Raw genomic sequence first — 23,806 nt, 5'->3', positions numbered from 1 at the left:
TTCCTCATTTCTTTCTCATCTTTTTCTTCCTCCTCCTCCCTCCTCCTTCTTGTCTATAACCTGCCTACCCAAGATCTCACAGCTGGGAAGCTACAGGGTTAGCACACTGTGCAACTCTGTAGCCCATACTTTTGGCCACTCAGAGATACTAATTGATATGTCCAAATGCTGTTTATAAGATTTAGAGCTTTCCTTAGTGAGATTTTAAAAGGGTATTCTTTTATGTTTATTTCTAACTGAAAATGTTTCATATGTTTACTGACTTTTTATAAACTTTAAAGTTAGGAACATTTCTCCTAGAAAATTTAGAAAGCTACTCAAAGGCATGAAGCATTATTAAGATAATATATTGAGTTCAAGTTCTCTCTAACCACTTCCCAGCTTGCTACATCATGATGGATACCAACCACTAACCATGAAATGAATGCAATTTTTCCATTTACCTTAAATGTTACGTTGAAGATATTATGCAGTATTTTTCATACTTTCTGGAATTGCATACAAATAATGTTTTATAGTAGCAGATGTGTGACATCACATGAAAAACTTGTAAAACCTTTACATGAAAATCACATCTGCCAGTCTCCACTATCATTTTAACTACAGTTATATGGTTTGCTTCTCTGTCTCTGCCAGAGGAGGCAGTTTTGCATGAAAGTTGTCCCAGCAAATCGTGTCTTCTGGACCAGCAGCTAGTTAAGCAAATTGTGTAGCTGCCATTAAAACCAAAATGTACCCAGCAGACATAATTTCACAAAAGAGGAGAGAGAACCACATTTGTACAAAAGTCACAGCTGTTCAACTCCCCATTTTGCACATTGTTATTGAAAATTTTCCTATTTTTATGAACAGTGACAGTTACATTCCTAGCTAGCAATTTTTAGGACTTCTTAATACATAGTGCTAAGTGCTGCACCATCACGGATTTGGTGTCTGTCAGGAAAAATTGGGCTAAGTTCTTTCTGCTGCTACATAGTCAGTTTGCACAGACAGCAGATAAAATTTAAAAAGATGTTGAGTAGGGCCCATTGTTCTCTAAAATAGCTGTGTGTTGCCTCTACTAATCCAAATGAGGGCCAACATTTTTATGTTAAGGTCCAAACAATAAAGATTCCCTTTCTTTCACGTCTTGCTCTCGGTGGCCATGTTGTCCAGGGCTACTCCGAAGTGGTGGGTAATGGAGCTGGTGGCTCAGAATGCCTGGGTCAGCAGCCTGTCTCCTGAGGCTCTGGATGCAGCATGACCTCGCATTGTCGGGCATCCTGCTGTAGAACAGTATTACAGGGAGGCCAGGGAGGAGATGTTCTTGAGGAATCCCTCATTCTTCTCCAGGGATGGGTCCCAAAGGCTTGTTCAGACCATTATGGGTTATAAATGCTAAATTTATAGCAGGCATTTTGGTTAAGAGTTTGGAGTCTGGGCTCCGCAGTCAAACTACCTGGGTCCAAATTTCAGCCTCTTATCTCAATAATGTGTGGTTCTAGGTAAGTTACTTAACTTCTTTAGCCAGGGTTTCCTCATCTGTAAACTTAAGACAATTTAGCTCATTATCACTATAGAGGGAATTACAAATGTGATAGAAACTGTTAAGCACTGAGACCAGTTAATGGCACATACTAAGCACTCAATAAAGGTTAACAATTTCCATAACATGATGATGATTTTTCTAGTTCTTGAATATATTAAACCTAAATCTTAGAATTGAATTTGCAGGGGACAAAACAGTGGCATAGTGGGGTAAAGTCAGTTATAGTGGTCAAAGCCTGCTCAATCCAGGTTTCTCATTTTCTAGCTGTGTAAATTATCTTCTGCTATTGATTGCTGGAATTCCTATTTGCTTGTCTGTGGCTGAGAGGAAAATGTGTGTTTATGCAACTGTGCTAGAGACATTACATTGATTTCAATCAGTGCCCAACCTGCAACTTCTATTCCCAGTTGTTGGTCTATCCGAAGAGAGGTGCTAACTGATAAACTGGACCTCTTGTGCCCATGCATGTAAGCTTTTTTGCTACTGGGTTGGAAGGTGGAATCTTTTTCATATCTTGTAAAGAGTACCTCCAATTGTATGAATGGATGTGTAATTAAACATAAAAATGATAGCTGTACAGATAATCCATTGCTCATTATCATTAATAGTATCAGTAAATCAACATTTTCTTGACTATATATTAACAAAAAAGATATTGCTTTGTTATATGAACTAAATATTAATATTACCAATTAAAATATAATTCCTTAAGATATTAATGCTATCACTATAATTATGAATGGAATCTTAGTCTAGACAGTTTTTATTTTATATTTGTAATACATATACTGAAAATGTTGAGATAGCAACTTTAGACATTTACCAATCTTTTATGGTAAGAAATTAGGTGACTTTCTTCTTCCAACAAAAACACTCTACATACTGAAAGTGATGAATAACCTCTATGTTTACTTATATATTCTTATAGTTACCATAAACAAGGCTACTATTCAGAACCAATATATACTTTGTGAAAATAATAGCGTAATAGAGATGAGATACAGAATTCAAACAAACCATGTAAATAGGTGTATTCCAATTAAAATATTTCAAAAGTTTCTTTGGGATGATGGAAGATATTCCCCATTTCAAGTAATGTATACATCATATACAATAACAGGTATCTTAATTATGTTTATGAAGTTTTTCAAAAGGATGTTTCCAATAAATATTGGGATAATATTCTACTTAACATTGTCTTTAAGTTTGAATTATCTGTTTATTTGTCTCAGTTTTCTGCGTGGCCTGCTACACCCACACACCTAATTACTGACACTGGTCAACTCTATAAAATCATACAATGGGGACAAGACCATGACAAATAATAGAACTGAGTGTAACGGGAAGGAAATTAAACTATTTTGACCCACTGTGACCTGTATATACAACCTCCCAATCACTTAAAATCTAAAACTATTAAAACATGTCAGCCTGATCTAATTATAGAAGACATAACTGACTAAATTCTATATAATTATCTGACTATGGCTGTGTTACATGGAAAATGAAGTGGAGAAATGTAGAGAGAAGTATAATGTAGGCAAACACACACACACAAAACATCTGAAGTATAAAGATAACAAGAAAAATTTTCATTTAGGGTTACAGCCAGTGTCCAATTTCATAATTAATTACAAAGGATCTACCAGCAGCATATCTTCACTTGCAGAACACACATCTCAATGATCAAGAAGGGATGAAGCATAGCTTTCTGACATAGGGTTGTCTTGCCTCTCTGTTAGATGATTAGGACAGAGAAGAAAGGTTTTAGTTAAACCTTTTCCTGCATTGGAAGTTAGCTTGACAGGAGCTGAAGATATGAAAAAACAATCTGAAGAATTAAAATAGGGTAGGAGCCAGCAAACTATGACCTGCAGGCAATATATGACCAACTGCCTGTTTTTGTAAATAAAGTTTTGGTGGAACATAGCTGATGTTGCCGGTGGTTGCTTTCAAGCTACGACAGCAGAGCTAAGTAGCTGTAACAGAGGTCGTATCATCCTCCACCCCAAATATTTGCTATCTGGGTTTTTATGGATTTTGCCAACATATGGACTAAGGAATGGTTCTTTTTCAATGATTCTGTGAGGAAATATACTAAAGATAAGATCTGATATGCCTCACACTCAATTCTCTTTCCTTACATGGAATTTCCTTGAATATCTGATGTAATAGGCTTAGACACAGCACAGTTTGATTCAGTGAATTAAGACAAGCTAGCATTTATGTGAAACATTTAGTGTTATATTTATTTATGGACTATAACTATGTTATTTAAAACATATGGGTACTTTAATTCATCAGCAATCTAGTGGGACACAGAGGCCTTATAACTATTTATAAATGATGTCCCTTTATTTTTGCAGTTAGAGATACCTCTATGTACTTATCTTACTTTTTTGTATCTGTTCAGTGTCCGTGTGACACCATACATTAGATACTATGCTAGAAGACTGCATATGGAAAATGAACTGAATTCACCTTCACTGTGAATCTGGAAATGACTGTGGAGCCAAAACTGGGGCTTTTCCAAAGGAAAATGATGGGTGAAAGTAGTTAAGACAAGTGCTCCTGAGGGAGATCCTCAAGGGCAGAGAGCACACACATTTCACTTATCTGTACACCTCCAGTGCCAAGAAGGGCTTGACACCTAATAAAAGCTCAGTAATGGTTTTTGAATATTGTTACAAAAACAATTTAGCACTAAAGCCAACCTGTAACCCTTGACCATCTGTAATTATTAAACAGAATGTGGTTGGAAAAAACAAAGTAAGATCTTGAGGAACAATGTGAAAGTCTTGTTTTTCAACCTTTGGATTTCTTGGGTAGTGTTTCCCATAAGGAATATATAGGCTTTGTTATTCACCCAAATAACTTTAGGAATATTAAACAATAGACAAGAATGAAAAACAATCGTCTATTGGGAGAGAGAGTTCTAGAAACATAAATCACATATTTAACTTTTAAAAATTATGAATATTACTTAATTTTCCAAGAAACATATGTGTATGTAATTAAACCTGAATAGTTTCTTTGTTCTGAATAAAAGGATGCATGGGGAGGATCATTCATACTACAACAAATTATTGCAATGTAACCTCCAATAGGTAACATAAAAATCCAATGTACTGAAAGAATACTGTTGATTTGGAATGAGGTCCTAGAAAAGAAAAAAAAATCTAAATTTTATTTTATTTTTCAACTAAAAAATATGGCTGATTCATTTAATTGACTTCAAAATCTGTTTTAATAGAACATCTCGTTTGCACAACCAGTCAGCTCCCAACATTTTGATTGCAAAATGAAAGGCATTTACTTTGATATCTTTAATTATCACTCATTTAGAGGACAGTGTGAAACACACTTTTTCAATTGGTGTTTTAGAATCGTTGAGTCAAAGGAAAGGAATGACAAATCAGCCAGCTGGAGAGGAAAGAAGCAGCTAGCTAGTGCTGCTAGTCTTGCTGGATACTTCAAAATGGGATGAAAGGGAAATGAAGGGGCTGTTACCTACACATGCTCAATAAATAAAATACTAACATAATTTCACAACATATTAATAACAAGTTAATATCACACTTAGAGACTTACTCAACATAATAAGTGCCATAAATGGGATCATCGATTTTTTCCCAGCCATATGGAAGCTCTGAAAAATAAAGAGTTATTTCTTTCAGTAAATAAAGAACAGGTAACACAATTTCTAATAAAAAGTAATATAATTTAATTGTTCATGGATTGCAGAAATGGTCTACCAAAGTGGAACAAAGCATTCAGAGTCAGCAACAAATTTCAGAACATATTATAGAAACTATAAGCAGCACTGACTTGAAAATTGGCAGTTAAAACCCAGAGCTCTCTTCTCTGCAGATACACTGCTGGGTCTAGCCATTCGTCTCATGCCAAATAGTAGGATGGCATGTCATCATGTTATCACCATTTAGTGCAATATAGAAGGCAAATCGCTTTCCTGCAAGTGCATATGGTTCTCTTATTTATTTGTATTGCTAAAGGAGCATTTCAGGACAAAGACCACATCTTTCAAAATATATTTCTGAGGATGGCAAATTGTTTCTGATGACTGAAACAAAGACATTATAAATTCTCAATTGATACCCCACTATTTGAGATGGTAGGCTTGCTGTTACTCCACGTGGGTCAGAATTTGAATGCTGCCAATACACTCTTTGGGCTTATTTTAAAAATAAGGTCTAAAATTGTGAACATGGTTTCCTTGATAATATAGTTCATGTTTTCAATTCTCCATGGCTAATTCACACATACACACATTAAAAAATATCAACAATACTATAAATCCTATTACAGGCAAAAACATGCTGTCTGAAAACTAGGCTTTGCTTCCTAATATTGTTTTCCAAATACACCAAGGTTTTATAATTATTAACTCCTACAAATATGAAGAAAACTGTATTTTTCTTGATATGTATTTTTATATAAATATAATTTGAAACCTAAGATACATTGATAAGTTTAAATGTATTTCAGTGAAGTTTAAGGGTTTTATTATTATAGTAATAATACATATCACTGTGGACAAAGCACAGTTATCAAAAGAAAACTGAAGTTACCTGCAATCCTGCCACCCAGAAATAACCACCATTAATATTTTGGTGAATATCCTTCAAATAATTTTCTATGCATATATGTGCAAATACTTTTAAAAGAAATTATATCATAAAGTGCATATTACTTTTACTGCCTGACATTCCTACTTAACAGAATATCAACGATGTCATTCAATGTGAATGTGTGTTACTGCACAATATCATTTTTAAGGTGGCAACAGTACTAGTCTGCTGCATGGCTAGAAGCTGTGTAATTCTATCATTTTTCTATTATTGAACATTTGGGGCTTTCCAGTTTTTACCTGTCACGTGTCATCTGTATTGGACCTACTAAAATGTAAATCTTTTATCATGTTTCTATAATATAGTATTGACAAATTCCTAGATGTGAAATTTTGGATCAAAGGGCATGCATCCTTTTATTGTTTTTGACATATATGACCAGATTTCCACCTTCTTAACTCATGAAAAAGTACTAATTTATAATCTCACTGAGAGTGTATGAGTGATTTTGTTTCTCTGTACCATCAAATTAAACACAGATCCACAATTCCCCACCCAAAACTTTTAGAAACATATACATTTTAGAGTTTAGAAGTTTTGCAATTTTAGAAAGTTAACACAGAGCAAATGCTTTCTCTTTCATAACACTCTAAGTAGAGTTGGGGAAAGCAGTTTATAATCGAACATATGAGTATTTCTGCAGCCAAAGATATGATTCATACGAAGAAGGATAACTTAAACCTACAACATCAAATTTGAGAGTACCTTAAGAAATCTTTCTTTCAGAAGGATAATAAGAGTAAACCTTTACTGAGTATTGTTTGTGGTTTGACTACTAATGGATTTTCTAGGTACTAACTCATTTTATCATGCCAGCAACTCAGGACTTGAAAACCCTGTACTCTGGTTCCAGCAAGCTTACCCAATTTAAATATCAATTCAGAAACTCTGTTTAACAAGGCATAAACACCACTTAATTTAGATTAAGGAGAATAACTATCCAGATGGTTTTCACCAAATCCCCCAAGCTACTGGCAAATTCATCTAGTAAGAAGGAATTCATTTGACAAGTATCTATTGAGCGCCTTTTATAAACAGTTCATCCAAAACCTTTTTTTTTTTTTTTTTTTTTTTTTTTTTTATAAGCAGCTTATCCAAAAGTAAAAGACTATACAGAGGACAACAATTAATGTTATGGATATTTGTTATTTATTAATATGGTTCAATACATGGATATGTATTTATAATAGGTTTAACATCATCTTACGAATGCAATAATATATAAAACAATCATGTTCAATAAACATAAAGAGTAAAAGCCTAACGTAGTTAACTTATGAATACAGTCCTACTTCTTAATGCCAATGCCATATGGAAGCATTTCATGGTAAAGTTTGTACAATTATCTTTTTATAAAGTAAATGACTCTTTCATTTTAATCTGAGTAAATTAGTAGTTCTAAGCAATGTATCTCAGAAGGGCAGAGTTCATTGATTCTTTATCTTTGTCAGATTTACAATGCCAAATTTCCTGGGTACGATTTATTATTTATTATACTTTCCCACTTGTCATCACGCAGTCCTCATCAGAATTTAGGGAGAATCTGCTTTATTTTTCATAAGATATCAATATGTTTTGTCTATTCACTTGGTTGTTTCATATTTCCAAAGTAAACTATTATTTCATGCTGAAACAAAATTATATGTTATAAACATTTGTATTTTAAGAACTGTTAGAGGTCCTAGACTCACACTTTGAGGCAAAATTATACACTAGTTCTAACTTTCTGTTACAAAGAGCATCATTTGTTTCATTTTAAATATTTTCAAGGAATTGTTGGCCGAATCTTACAAGAAACCAGTAACAGATACATGCATTGCTTCATTTATATCAGAATGGATGTAAAAATATACAACTAATGTTAAAAAAGGTACTTGTATGTATGTGCATATATGAATGTGTAGCTGTGTGTATGTGTTGGCACATGTGTGTTTGTGTGTATTCTTTTAATGACATTTTGCTTCAAAAACAAAGATTTAAGTTAGCATGCTAATGAAAAACCACAATTTTCACAAGTTTTTCTTCACTTGTAAAAAGACAAGTCATAAAATAAACTTCTTAACGGTATACACTGAAGAGTACACATCTAGATGATGAAAAATTAAAAAGTTAAGAATTATCTTTCACTGTGAAAATTAAGTTATTTGGACTTGGATTAGTTTTAACAAAAACAAAACAACTGCTGCTTCTTTAAATTAAACTAAAAGATGAGAAAAAGAATTTCCAACATTGTACTATTTGCCCAATCAGGCAAGCATGTAGCTTGGAGCTTTTGGGTCCTAGGTTATTTAGAATACTGTATTCAACAATACCTGACAAATCTGTGGATGATTAAGGTCACACTGATGAAAGAATAACATACACTATACAACAGGAAAAAATAAACACTTGAGATCAGCAAGGTTAATGCTGCATTAAGAACTGTTTTAATTGAGATTTTCTTCAGGCCATGGAACCATGGAGCAAATTCAGTGATTAAATATTCCTACCCTGAAAAAGTCTAGATTAATTTGTAGTCAATCATAACAGCTTCTAAAACTGGAAAAAACCAAATGATTAAACATGCACCTAGCTTTGCCTGGATTCTGGCATAGTCAGCCTGCTATATTTTTTAAATTTAATTGTGCTTCCCAATTGACAGACTGCTAGCAAGACTAATAAAGATGAAAAGAGAGAAGAATCAAATAGACGCAATAAAAAATGATAAAGGGGATATCACCACCGAACCCACAGAAATACAAACTACCATCAGAGAATACTATAAACACCTCTACGCAAATAAACTAGAAAATCTAGAAGAAATGGATAATTTCCTGGACACTTACACTCTTCCAAGACTAAACCAGGAAGAAGCTGAATCCCTGAATAGACCAATAGCAGGCTCTGAAATTGAGGCAATAATTAATAGCCTACCAACCAAAAAAAGTCCAGGACCAGATGGATTCACAGCTGAATTCTACCAGAGGTACAAGGAGGAGCTGGTACCATTCCTTCTGAAACTATTCCAATCGATAGAAAAAGAGGGAATCCTCCTTATCTCATTTTATGAGGCCAACATCATCCTGATACCAAAGCCTGGCAGAGACACAACAAAAAAAGAGAATTTTAGACCAATATCCCTGATGAACATCGATGCAAAAATCCTCAATAAAGTACTGGCAAACCGGATTCAGCAGCACATCAAAAAGCTTATCCACTATTTCATTTATTTACTTAATTTTTAGTCAGGTACACTTTCATTACAGAAAACAGAGACCCCTTTATGCTAGCTCAGTAAGAAAATATCCACATTCTGATACTGTGCACTGAGAAGGGCACAGCTTTACCTCTGTAGTATACTTGTCAAAAATAAATAACCTTATGTGTGTGTATTTTTAAACAGTCGGGGTTCCACTGTGTTACCCAAGCTGAACTCAAACTACTGGGCTCAAGCAATCCTCTCCCCTCAGCCTTCTGAATAGTTGGAACCACAGTGCGCACCACTGTGCCTGGTCAGGAATGCCATTTTGATCATGAGAAACATATGATATACTCAAGTGGAGGGACATTCAATAAAGTAACTGGCAAGTACTCTTAGAGAGGGCCGAGGTCATGAAAGAGAAAAACAGACTGGGATATTATCACAGAGTGAAGGAGAATATGGAGATGTGATAACTAAATTTGTTGTGGGATAATGAATTGGATCTTGAACCAGAAGAAGGACATTAGTGGAGCAACTGGAAAAATTCACATAAGATTTGAAGATTAGTTAATAGTTTATATGGATATTAATTTCCTGGGCTCAATGACTGTACTTATGAAAGATGTAAATGTTAGTGGCAGCTAAGTGGGAGTTATGTGGAGCCACTTTGTACTATTTTTGTAATTTTTTAGAGGTTTAAAATAACTTCAAAATGAAAACATGGAAAAATCTAGGTCACTTACTGTTACTGTTGATTAGAGGACTTCTACTCACACTTCATTTTAAAAACCTTTACAGCTTTTAGTTCAGTTTCAGTGGGGTACATGTGCAGGTGTCTTATCTGGGTATATTTCATGATGCTGAGGTTTGGGGTATGAATGATCCCATCACCCAGCTACTGAGCATAGTAATACATAACAGTTTTCACCTCCTTCCCTTCACCTTCTAGTAGTCTCAAGTGTCTATTGTTGCCATCTTTATGTTCATGAGTATCCAATGTTTAGCTCCCACTTATAAGTGAGAACATGCAATATTTGATTTTCTCTTCTTGCATTAAATTGCTTAGGATAATGGCCTCTAGCTACATCCATGTTGCTGCAAAGGACATGATTTTGTTATTTTGTATGGCTGTATAGTATTCCATGGTGCATATGTACCACATTTTCTTTATCCAATCCACCATTTTGGGCACCTAGGTTGATTCCATGTCTCTGCTATTATAAAAAGTGCTACAGCAAAAATATGTGAGTGCATGTGTCTTTTAGCAAAATGATTTGTTTTCTTTTGGGTGTATACCCTGTAGCAGGATTACTTGCTCAACTAGTAATTCTATTTTAAGTTCTTTGAGAAAGTGTCAAACTGCTTTCCATATAAGTGTTCCCCTTTCTCTGCAGCTTCACCAACGTCTGTTGTTTTCTGACTTTTTATTAATAGCCATTCTGACTAGTATAGGATGGTATTCTTTTGTGGTTTGAGTTGTGTTTCTCTGATGATTAGTGGTATGGAATATCTTTATATGTTTGTTAGCCGCTTGTATGTCTTCTTTTGTGGGATGTCTGTTCGTGTCTTTTGCCCATTTTTAAATAAAGTTATTTGTTTTTTGCTTGTTCAGTTAAGTTTCTTATGGATTTTGGATATTAGATTTTTGTCGGATAAATAGTTTGCAAATATTTTCTCCCATTCCGTAGATCTTTTAACTCCGTTGATAGTTTCTTCTGCTGTGCAGAAGCTCTTTGGTTTAACTGGCTTCCGCTTGTCAATTTTTGTTTTTGTTGCAATTGCTTTTGAGAACTTGAAGTTGGTTTGCTAGTATTTTGTTGAGGATTTTTGCATCTATGTTGATCAGGGATATTGGCCTGTAAGCTTTCTTTTTTCATTGTGTCTTGCCAGGTTTTGGTCTCATGTTCACACTTTATTAATGTGAAATCAGACACATAGAACACTGGGTTCATTTTGATAGAACTGAAATTTAAATAAAATGAGAATGTAGGATTTTTGCACTTGTATTCTTCTTTTGTATTGTCTTTTTTTTTTTTTTTTTTTTTGAGACAGAGTCTCGCTCTGTCACCCAGACTGGAGGACAGTGGCACAATCTTGGCTCACTGCAAACTTCACCTGCTGGGTTCAAGCAATTCTTGTGGCTCAGCCTCCTGAGTAGCTGGGATCACAAGCGTGCACCACTACACCTTGCTAATTTTTTTGTATTTTTAGTAGAGATGGAGTTGCACCATGTTGACAAGGCTGGTCTCCAACTCTGATCTCAGGTGATCCATCTGCCTTGGTCTCCCAAAGTGTTGGGATTACAGGGGTGCACCACCATCCTCAGCCTTGTGATGTCTTTCAATAGCTATATTCAAGAGAATGACTTTTAATTTTGCTATCTTACCTTTTATTTATTTATTTTTCTGTTGTCTGTCTTTCTGCTCCCTAGAAAAACTGGGTAAATACAACATTCATGTTTAAATGCAGCTGCATCCTGGGTCCTAGAAGTCACAGATTCAGTAACAGGAATGCTAAATCTAGAGTCAGGCATTGTTCCCTTCTTGGGAGGCAGTGTCTTGTACGGGCCACAACAAGCATTTGGTTATATAACTTCATGTAAGGTTGTATGGAGGTCTGTTCTGGTGGGAAGACCAGAATGGGCCTCCTATTCCAGAAAGGCAGCCCAGTTTAGGAATCATGCAACGTACTAAGATATTAGAGAGAGAGGCAGAAACCAAAAAACAGAAACCATATCCTTCAACCCTATATTATTTTATATTGACTAGTCTTTTTTAAAAAAACAAAATTTGTGGTTCTTGTTTGTTTTAGAGGTGATGATTGTACAAAAGAAAATAATGAACATAAAAAATTTCCATAGGTTAAGTAATGTGCAGTGTATTATATGGTAATAGCTAATTATCACAAAACCTTTTCCTCTAATATTTTAGATTTTTGCTGTATACTTAGTATACAAACTGGAGAATATAACTAAATTTTCTTGTAAAAGTTATAAGGCTTTTCCTCCTAGTTGGTCTTTAGGAGTTTGAGGAATCCTTACTATAAGTGAGTTTAAAATATGAAAATTTTTTTTAGAATTAACAAGAAAAAGGAGGAAGAGAAAGACCATTGTGCAAGGATAAAATACACAATAGACGACTTTTTGCCGACAAAAGGTATTACATCTTTGTCTCTTTTTTCCTGTATTCAAAAATGCATTTGATAATATAAAAGTAAATCCTGAATGTATATATTTTTTTAAAGCTAAATCCATACATTAATGAAAGCTAACCACAGTCCCATCACCTTATGTACAGGTAAAGCTGGGGGGGTAACCTTTCAGACCTTTTTCTGTGTATCAAGGTTTCAGTTTGCTCCTTTTTACCAGAAATCTTTATTCCATTCAGTCAGGAAAATAAACAACTAAACCAAAACCAAAGAACAAACTAAAAAAAACCTAAAACTGAACATAGAAAATGTTGCTCCTTTATATTCCACTCTCTTTCATCTTTCTCAGAAATTGCCTACGTGGGAGCACAAACCCAGTCAATATCATGGAAATGTAGGCTATGAAGTCTTTATTTATGAACTCTGGGTATAGGAGATTTACTGGTTTACAGTGGATAGAAAAACTAGCCGAGCTGTATTCTACAGTGATGATATTTAATTCATATCAAGTGGAATCGACCTGAATACTTAATTACACCATATTATAATAAAAAATTAAAATACTGACCATGATTTTATGGGCTGGTTGTTGATGAAAGGTGTGAGTGCAGAAAAAATTTCAAATAAATTTATTCCTTAATATATCTTACCAAACTTAATAGAAAATGGATACAATTTTCTTGGCGGCTATTGATGTATGAAAAAGTATGTACTCAATAGTATTTTGGGGATTCAGGGGCTCTTTACTATCTGGAGAAAAGCTGTGAACTTTTGCAACACTAACTTAAATATGATATCTATGCATTTGAGATGGTGACAAGAAGTGGTGGCAGAAAAGCATGGCACTATAAAGGATGTTGTCTGGTAAAGACTAAGCAAGAGTCATCTTTGGTTTAAATTTGCAAGCGGCATTACAAGGTCAAAACATGATGAACCTAGTAGGTCTTTGTCTTTATATTTCTAGTACTCTGTAGAAAGGGCTAGCTACAAAGAAAGATTTGGGAAGCAACTATATGCAGAGGACTTCAAAATAAGCATCTCCAGTTTTAACATCTAGAAGCCTGTGTTAATCTACCCATCCAACTATTTATCATCATCATTATCCATCTGAAAATCCTTATGTAAACATCCTGGACTCTTATAGTATAAAGGCTGACATATACATTTTAACCTCTCTACTTATCCCTTAAAAACAGTAAATATCTACTAAGAGAGAAATAAAGCCACCCATAACCTACACCTACAACATTATGAGGAGAAACAAAATACTATGAACTTCAGAAGTTATATGTAAGTAGGTATGTGAACGCCCCAATCCAGTGCAGCCAGCTAGACTCAGAGTGGAGACTGTGCAGAAAGGAGGGTAGGGTGTAGCAGGTGTGAGGTAAGGTGGGAAAACAGAAAAAATCATGCTCAGAAAGGTAAATTCCCATTCCGAGTGAAAAAATGTTTCTAACAAACCTGCTCTATTAGAACACAACTATGAAGAATTGAAAGAAAGGGGTTTGACAGTGAGCAGAATAACAGTCTTGGGAAGGCCCAGCTTCTGAAGAAAAGCGGGATGATGTTACTGGGAGAGGGGGATGCTCCTTGGAGACTTGGCTATGAAGGAAAAAAGTATGAGGTGAATATCAAGTATCTGCAGATAAGTTCATAAGACACGCCAACTACTCTGCAAAATAAAAATAAAAATAAAAATAAAAAATTAAAATAAAAAAGGCATCCACTGAGGAATCTGTACTTCATGAAAGCAACAGAAGGGGGTGCTCATGACCTAAAAAAATGTAGTAATCCACCAAGTCCTTTACTTTTGCTTACACGAAACTCTTATCGCTGGTCTAGGAACAAAAGAAATTTCAAACTAAACAAACAAAAAAATAGCAGACAATATTTATAGAAAGTTACTATAAGAAAATAATCAGAAAATGACAGCCAAAACAATTCAGCTAATGAAAATTTATCTCAAGAGAAAACAAAAACAAAATTGCAAACAAGAAAGTTATAATAAAACCTAGAGATATTTGGAAACAAATGCTTATAAATAAAAACACCACTTTGAATCACATATTTAAAAGTTTTGAACATTAATGGACAAAGAACAGATAGATAGTAAAAGATAGTTGAGAAAAATGATGAAATAAAATTTTAAAAAATCTGAGATGACCAAATTACAAACTGCCAAAGAGAAAATAGAGTGAACTGAAAATATAAGGACTATTGAGGAAAGCCACGACAATAGCCAAGAGAATGTAAATGAAATAAACAAAAAGGTAAAAAGAATCAGAGAGGTCAATAATATAGAAGGTAGGCAGAGGTAATCCAGCATATGCATAATTGGAATACATGAATAAGAATAAAATATAATAGAACTAATACATAAAATTGTGATCCAATAAAAATTTTCAGAAATAAAATAACTATATTTATATATTGAAAAGGGTTGCCATATAGCCGGAAAAGCTGGCCCCAGTTAATTCCAAAATACATACCAGTAAGACATTAGACTTTAAAAGGTAGAGAAAACATGGCTAAAAGATAAGCTCCTTACAATGGAAAAATAAAATTAACATTAAATCTCAGGAAGAACGAACACATCTAGAAAACAGTGAAGCAGCATTTTAAAGACTCTCAAAGAAAGTGTGAGCTAAGAATTTTATATCCAGCCAAATTGTACTTCAAATATTCATTATCAACCCCTACTATCATGTGCGCACACGCGCACACACACACACACCCTCCACCATATACACAGTTTATTCTACCCAAGATCCCTTCCTGACACATACCTACTTAATTAAACCAAGCTACTTCGACCAAGAGGTAATTTGAGGAAAGGACTAATGGTAATCATTCAACACATTTAATTGTAGAGCTAAGCTTATATCAAAGGTGCACAAAGATAGAAGAATATGTAAATGTCTTATGTTTAGACAATATGGAAGTAATATAATTAAAAAAGAGAGGAGAGGGGAAAAAAAGTAGAATGGCCAATGAGCTCACGGACTATTGCTTAGGCAACAGGTGAGGGTCAATGAATAGTATTTAAAATTGACAACTGAATAAGGGCCTTATAAAAGTTATCAGTAAAAAGACAAACATTAGAACACAATTAAAAACCATTCTAAATACCAAAGTAAAATAAAAAAGAATAAAATAGGTGGCATAGAGAAATAAACAGTCATATTATAATATGGGCAATAAATAAGATATGATAGTTAAAACCAAACATAGAATTGAATGTAATTTATCTTTCTTATTAAGATTTTCGGTCTGGCTTATAAAGAAAAACTTGACTCCATCCTGTAAAGATGACAGACATTTAAAGAAAGTGACTCAGAGAGCTAAAAATAAAGTTTGGGCAAAGATAGGCCTGAGAAGAAAAATAGAGTTTACAGTCTTCCTATTAGATGGAAGAATTCAAGCCAAAAGCATTAAATATGACAAGGAATCCAACTTTTTAACAATAAAGGTCACAATTCATAGTGCTCTACAACAGTTATCAATATTTGTGTACCAAATAATATAAACCATCTTCACAAAACAGTAACTACGTGAGTTGTGAGGAAAAATACACTAATAAGAAGCACTTTGACTATTTTCAGTCTAAGATAGATAAAGTTGACAAAATTACAGATATGAAAGAACTAAATATCATAATTAGGCAGATCTTTTGGCTCTTACTCCCTTTCTTTCCATCCATCTTTCTCTCTCCAATTTCATACTACAATAATAGAAAATACATATCCTTCTCAAGTATGCATGGAACACTCTCTAAAATTGTTAAATTATAAAAATTCGTAAGTTCCATAAGCAGAAATAGTGCAAACAATAATCTTGACCATAATGCAATAAAATCTAGATGTTAGTATCAAAATCATGATCCAAGAAAATTTCATCTAGAAATTAAGAACTTGAAATAACTCTTGGTCCAAAGAGGAAATGTAAACTGGAATTGCATATTTTCTAAAATGAATGAGTAAAAATATTAAATAAAAAATCTGTAGCATACAATTAAAACAGTGACCAGAGGAAATTTTACAATGTATAAACATGGAAGAATGGAAATAATAAAAGTAAATTCACAATTTAAAAAGCTATAAAAAGAACAACAAAGGAACCTCTAGAGACCACACACACACACACACACACACACACACACACGGAAAACAATAAAAGCAAAAATTAATATTGTACAAAATAGACTACTCTTTAAAAAAAGCAAAATAAACACTAGCTAGCTTAAGTGTAAAAAGAGGTAAGTCATATATAATAAAGCAAGAAGTACCAAGAAGGAAGCAATAGTAATAATAGCCAAGAGTTGGAAACAACCGTAAGTGTCCATCAACAGATGGATGAGTAAAGAAAATGTGCTATGTATATACAATGGAGTACTATTCAACCATAATAAGGAATGAGATCCTGTCAGTTGCAATGACATGGACAAAACTCGAGGGCATTATATTAAGTGAAACAAGCCAGGCACAGAAAGACAAATGTCACGTGTTCTCACCCAGTTGTGGGAGCTAAAACTTAAAACAACCGAACTCATGAATACATAGAGTGGAATGATGGTTACCAGAGGTTGGTAAGGGTAGCAGAGGAAGTGGGGATAGTTAAAGGGTACAAAAATATAGTTAGATAGAATGAATAAGATTTAGTATTTGATTGCACAACAGGGTGACTATAGTCAACAGTATTTTACTGTACATTTAAAAATAACTAAAAGAATATAACTGAAATGTTTGTAGCACAAAGACACTTGAAGTGTTGGATATCCTGTTTATCCTCACATGATTATTATGTGTTGAATGCCTATATTAAATTATCTCATGTATCCCATAAATATATGCACATACTATGTATCCATAAAAACAAAAATAAAGCAATACCTGGCACGAATGTACACTAACAAAATTTTAAAACCTGAATAAAATGGGTAATTTCTTAGGAAAATATAATTGATGGAAATGAGCCCCATTTTCTAGCTTAATTAGACAGGTTTTTAGTCAATTTACCATAGTAATCTCTAAGTATAAAAGAAACAAATGAAACAAAATGAGGCTGAGTGTGGTGGCTCACACCTGTAATCCCAGCATTTTAGAAAGTTGAGGCAGGGAGACCACTTGAGGTTAGGAGTTTGAGATGAGCCTGGCCAACATGGCGAAACCTTGTCTCTACTTAAAATACAAAAATTAGCTGGCCATTGTGGCGTGCATCTGTAATCCCAGCTACTCGGGAGGCTGAGGCAGGAGAATCGCTTTACCTCGGGAGGGAGAAATTGCAGTGAGTCCAGATCGCGCCACTGCACTCCAGCCTGGGTGACATATGAGACTCTGTCTCAATTAAAAAAAGAAAGAAAAAAAGAAAGAAAGAAACAATATGAGTACTAGGGGTAAATTCCTTTATAACCCAGGTATAAGGAAAGGCTTTCTTACTCTGATTCAAACATGACCAATTTAACTACATAAAAACAGAAAAGAAAATCTTCTATAGCTCAAAATACCATAACTAATACTAAAAGATAAATGATGAACTGAGAGAAAATATTTGTAACATATCAGTGATAAAGAGCTACTCTCCTTAACAAAGAACTTTTTTAAATGGAAGGAAAAAAGCTAACAACCTAACAGAGGAATATACAATAGCCAGGAATAGGGAGTTCACAAAAAGTATATACAAATGACCCTTAAATGGAAAAAGATGTTCTACCTCCTTGATTATAGAAGAAACGCAAATTAACACCATATTGAGACATCTTTCTCTAACAGACACAAAAGTTCAAAAGCTTGACAACACACTCTCAGACAAGGTTGTGGGGAAACTGGCCCTTCATACTTTGCTGGCGGATAGGCAATGTGGTACAACCTCTAGGAGAATTTGGCAATAGCTAACATAACCAGATAAATTCTACCCTTTGACTCGATAATCTCTCCTCTGAGGAATTTCTCTACAGTTTTATCTTCAACAATACTTTTTCAGCAAATAAAGTTATTCAATGTGTCATTATTTTAACAGCAAATCATGGAAACAATCTATATACCCAACCAGAGATGACTGGTTCAGTGAACATGATATGTGCAGACAGTACAGAACTATACAGCTGTACAATTTGTGAGAAAGTCTCTATGATCTGATATGCAGTTATTTGCAGATCATACTGTTAAACAAAAACATTCAAATGCTCATTTTTAAAAAAAGAACATAAGAAGGAGAGCCAGAAACTAAAGAAACTGCTTAACTATAAGAGGTGGCATGAACAGACAAGTGGGAGGGATTGGAAAGGGAATGAGACTTCTCTGAGTATATCTTTTACATAAATGTTCATGTTCTCTTATTCAAAAAATAAAATTAAAGATGTAAAATAACCTGAAATCAAATACAAACAATAGCAAATGAGCTTAAATGTATATAAAATTGCTAACCAGTCAAAAAATTAAGTCAAAATATTGAAGAAATGAGAGATTCTAGGATTAGGGTTTCATTGTACTGCGACTCAAAAGGTAAAAGCATTAAAAACTCATTGAGTTTGAAAAGAGAAATAATCATATTTATTTATACAAACTTATGGCATACACAAGAAATTTAGTTACATGTATATAATGCATAGTGATCTAGTCAGGGTATTAGGGTGTCTACCACCCAAGTACAATACAATTTTAAGTATAGTCACCCATCTATCAAACACTGAATTTATTCCTTCTATCTTATTGTATGTTTGCACCCTTTAACTCACACCAACTTTTCTTCAGCCTCCCCTCAACTTCCACTCACCTTTCATAGTCTGTTATCTCTTACCATTCTCTACTTCTATATGATCATATTTTTTAGTGCCCACATATAAGTGAGGACATATGGTATTTGTCTTTTTGTGCTGGCTTACTCCACTTAATGACCTCAAGTTCCATTCATGTTGCTGGAAATGACATGATTGGATTTTTAAAATTTATGATTATTATTCCACTGTGTATATATACTACGTTTTCTGTATCAGTTCATCTGTTGATGAACACTTAGGTTTATTTCATATCTTTGCTATTTTGAATAGTGCTGCAATAAACACATGAGCGCAGGTATCTCTTTGATATATTGATTTCTTTTGCTTTGGGTAGATATCCCATAGTGGGATTGCTGAATTGAACAGCGATTCTATTTTTAGTTTTTTTGAGAAATCTCCATACTGTTTTTCATAGTGGGTGTATTAGATTACATTGCCACCAATAGTGCACAACAGTTCCCTTTTCTCTGCATCCTCACCAACATCTGGTTATTTTTATCTTTTTAATAATAACCATTTTGACTGGGTAAGATGATATCTCACTGTGGTTTTTGTATGCATTTCTCTGATGATTAGTGATGCTGATTTTTTTTATATACCTGTTAGCATTTGTATATCTTCTTTTGAGAACTGTCTATTCATATCATTTGCCCACTTCTTAATGGGATTATCTGTTTTTTCCTATTTGATTTCTTTGTATATTCTAGATATTAGTCCCATGTTGGATGAATGATTTGCTAATATTTTATTCTATTCAACATGCTGTCTTTCCATTCTGCTGCTTGTTTTCTTTGCTGTGCAGAAACTTTTAGTTTAACATAGTTCACTTTTTCTTCTTTTGTTTTTGTTCTCTGTGCTTTTGAGGTCTTAGTCATAAATTATTTTCTTAGAACAGTGTCCAAGAGAGCTTCCCCTAGGTTTCTTTTTAATATTTTTATGGTTTTGGGTCTTACGTTTAGGTCATTCATTCATTTGAGTTGATTTTTGCATACAGTGAGAGATAGGGGTCCAGTTTCATTCTTCTGCACATGACAATTTTCCCAGCACTATGTATTGAAGAGGGTGTCCTTTCCCCAACATAAGTTTTTATTGGCTTTGTCGAAGATCAGTTAGCTGTAAATATGTGGCTTTATTTCTGGATTCTCTATTCTGTTATATTAGTCTATGTATTTATTTTTATACCAATACCATGTTGTTTTGGTTACCATACCCTTGTAATCTATTTTTAAGTCAGGTAAAGTGATGACTCCAGCTTTGTTATTGTTGCTGAGAATTGCTTTGGCTATTTGTGTTCTTTTTTTGTTTCCATATGAAATTTAGGATTTTTTTCTAATTCTATGAAGAATGACATTAGTATTTTGATAGGGAATGCCCTGAATCTGTAGATTGCTTTGGACAATGTAATCATTTTACCAATGGCATTACCTAACATAGCTTTCATAATGTAATATATTTTGTGAGCCTTTTTTTTTCAAGAAATATTCATTGATAGCCTACTGTGAGCTAGGCACTGTGCTGGGCCTGAGGATAGAGTGACAAGTCACAAGATCCATGGATCAGATAGTTTCAGGCAGAGGCAGCCAATAAACACATAATTTCACTAATTATTAATTCATTACAATTTATAATATATGCTACTAAGAGAAGTACATGTATATTTTACTCTACCTAAACCCTCAGGTAATTAATTTATGAACAGCTTGGAATCACAGGCTATTACATTTCATAGGCATAATTCATCACAATTGATTTAAATAATCCCAATGCAATAAGTCAGCAACATATTTCTCAATTGAATATTTTGGGGTGAATTCACACAACAGATCTTATTTTTCTAGTGGAGCAGTCTTTTTAAATTTAATGAATTGGATGTTTACAAGAAAATCCTACTGTTTAAAATCTCTGGGGCCAACTAAATATTAACATCAATACAGTAAGGATTTGAAAAAATGAAATTTAAAATTTATCTTTATTTTATTAGACAAACTGAATTCTACTTGGGAATATGCCCTAATTTCATTTTCTATTTAATATGCAGCCTTGAAGCATTGTTTAATTAAAATGCCACTTAGACCAATGAAACGGATCAGACTGAGCACAAACCTAGGGATGCTCACTAAAATTTGCAGATAAGATTAGCAAAGTCTATGACGGTGCTGTCTGAAGCGTCTCCCATAACACTGGATGTAAGCAGCATCATGACAATTTTACATGCCACTAAATAGTAACATCAGTTTTGCTTTTGCAGTGAAACACACGAATCCTGAGAGACCTGAATGCTTTATAGATGAACAAGCTGGGCACTTGTCAAATTGGGGTGACATGGGGTGTCATAGATTCCCTACTTTATTCTAACAAGCTCTGTGTTTTCCTGTTAGAACAAGGAAGTAATCCACAGACATTTTTGAAACAGATGCATGCAAAGAAAACTCAATAAAAGTACTGATCGTCAACGTGATTTGGATGGAAAAGGAAGAGAGGAAAGCTTCCATGTTTTTTGTGTTGTGGAATTGTTTTAACCATTAACACAGTGGACAAGCTGACCAACCTCAAGGTGCCCATCTTATCCTCGTTCCAGGTGGAGATAATATACAATTTTCAGCGTTACTTATCACAGACAGATCACAGAGTGTCAAAGGCACTGACAGTTGAGATAAGCAGGAAAATGCTTTTCCCTTGGCATGAAAGGATGACTCTTTAGTGTGTAACTGTAACAATGAAATTTCTGACTCCCCATTTGGTATTAATCTAAGGCACCATTGCTGCCTATTAAAATTTAATGAAAGTGATGTCCAAATTCAACCATTAAATTGTATTTATATAGTCAGATGTGTATGTGGGGTTTCTCAGATGCTCTTTACCAAAATAATTTCCTCTCTAGATTATTTTGAATAATCTAGGTGGAGATACTGAAATCACAATTCTTTCCATCTTGGCAATACAGTGTAGTGAACGTTGACTTGAAAGAACATAAGAATCTTTAAATTTGAAGAGTAAATGATGTAAATGTTGAATGATGTAAATGTTACAAATAAACTTTCATTTAGGTTATAATTAATCTTGAATCATATAACACCAACCTTATAAAAAGCAACAAAATATCTATTAACGCACATTGTAGTGGGATCTGTTTTCATACATGAGCATCCACTTCAAATATGGTCTTTTGCTCAAAGAGGGAAGTAGTGTGATTTTAGTACAAACCCTAATTTTCCTGATTCAAAGAGAGCAATAGCTTCCAATAGTTAGCCCCTAGCACAAACAGTGGGCAGGATATTTATTCCAAAGACCTGGCCATTGCAATTTATATGAATCTTTGCCATTTCAGCTCTGTCCCATCTCTGCAGCATTCTTGGGCAGAAGGACTAAACATCAGGAATAAGAAATGTAATCTCTTCTTAATGGAATACAAAATCCCTTTTGATAAAATTATAAAATACAATACTGATATATATACACACACACACACACATATATATACACACACACGTGTCACTATTTTGCATTCTCTCTATACAGCATATATACTCTCTATATAATAATGCAAAAAATTAGAGGATTTGGAATTAATGGCATGCATTGCATTACTACTTTGTTTCATGGTAGAAGGAAATGAAGGTACATGGAAAAAGCTGTGGGTAGGATTTCCTAATGTTCTCCACAGTAAGTAAATCTGCAAAACATAAAGGGACTGGAATAGAAAACATGATGCCTGCTGTTCCTGTAAGGTTTCCTGATGCCTAAAACATCAGGAAAATTCTTGGAGAGTGCTTCACCCTAGTGACAAATATTACGCTTATAAAGCTGTCAGAGTCTGTCTCAGCTTCAGTTACCTGGCACGTAAAGAGCCAGTCAATCCCACAAATTAGGCAAGCCCTGTAGGCTTGTCTAACATATATGCCAGGCTTTCAGGAAATGTTAAAGGCCCAAGTGGAGCTGTGATTTGTACCTCTGGTAGCAACCGGACTATGTGTATATCATATTGAACAGTGACAGTGTGATGTGATGCAAGACTCAGCAACTTTGGGAGACTCTACATGCAAACACGAAAACTATTCAACAGCACTGGGACGAGACGGGTTAGCCAAACAGACAGCTTTAAAGGGCCCCAGGCTTTAATATATGGAATCACATAATTTTTGCCTTGTAATGGTATTTAGAGGTAAAAGGCACTAAAAATAATGATTTGTACCTAGAACATCACCAACTAAATTGTCATTAATTCATATAATTATTGGGTCACGGTGTTAGGCTACATTTTAAATTTGGTCTCAGATTCTTCTGAGTTTGCATTTTCAAAATTAACCCTGATAGATTGGTGTGCTACTACAGAGACAATAGTTTTATAAACATATGAATGTACTTTTTAAACTCATACTTCCTTGGGTGTGGCTTTTCGCCTATTTAAGCAGACACTTATTTTAGGAGATTTTGGTCTGCTCAAGTGGAGATGTAAAGACAGAGTCAGAAATCAATGTTTGACATTCATGCACCTTGATTGGGGATAAGACTTGGAGGTGAGGACT

At 34.2% G+C, this 23,806-nt stretch overlaps 1 protein-coding gene across 1 annotated transcript in view; it reads right to left on the bottom strand.

Moving 5' to 3' along the window:
* MAGI2 (membrane associated guanylate kinase, WW and PDZ domain containing 2) overlaps window positions 1-23,806 on the bottom strand; it is a 765,625-nt gene that overhangs the window by 328,383 nt on the left and 413,436 nt on the right. The window contains exon 6 of the mRNA XM_011985485.1: window positions 5,120-5,177. Within this exon, the coding sequence (XP_011840875.1) occupies window positions 5,120-5,177 (58 nt within the window). The remainder of the gene's footprint in view (window positions 1-5,119; window positions 5,178-23,806) is intronic.

The sequence above is a fragment of the Mandrillus leucophaeus genome, unplaced genomic scaffold (genome assembly GCF_000951045.1).
Source record: "Mandrillus leucophaeus isolate KB7577 unplaced genomic scaffold, Mleu.le_1.0 Scaffold284, whole genome shotgun sequence".
NCBI lineage: Eukaryota > Metazoa > Chordata > Mammalia > Primates > Cercopithecidae > Mandrillus > Mandrillus leucophaeus.
Note: the sequence above shows the minus strand (reverse complement) of the source record. Positions and strands in the feature narration are given on the sequence as shown.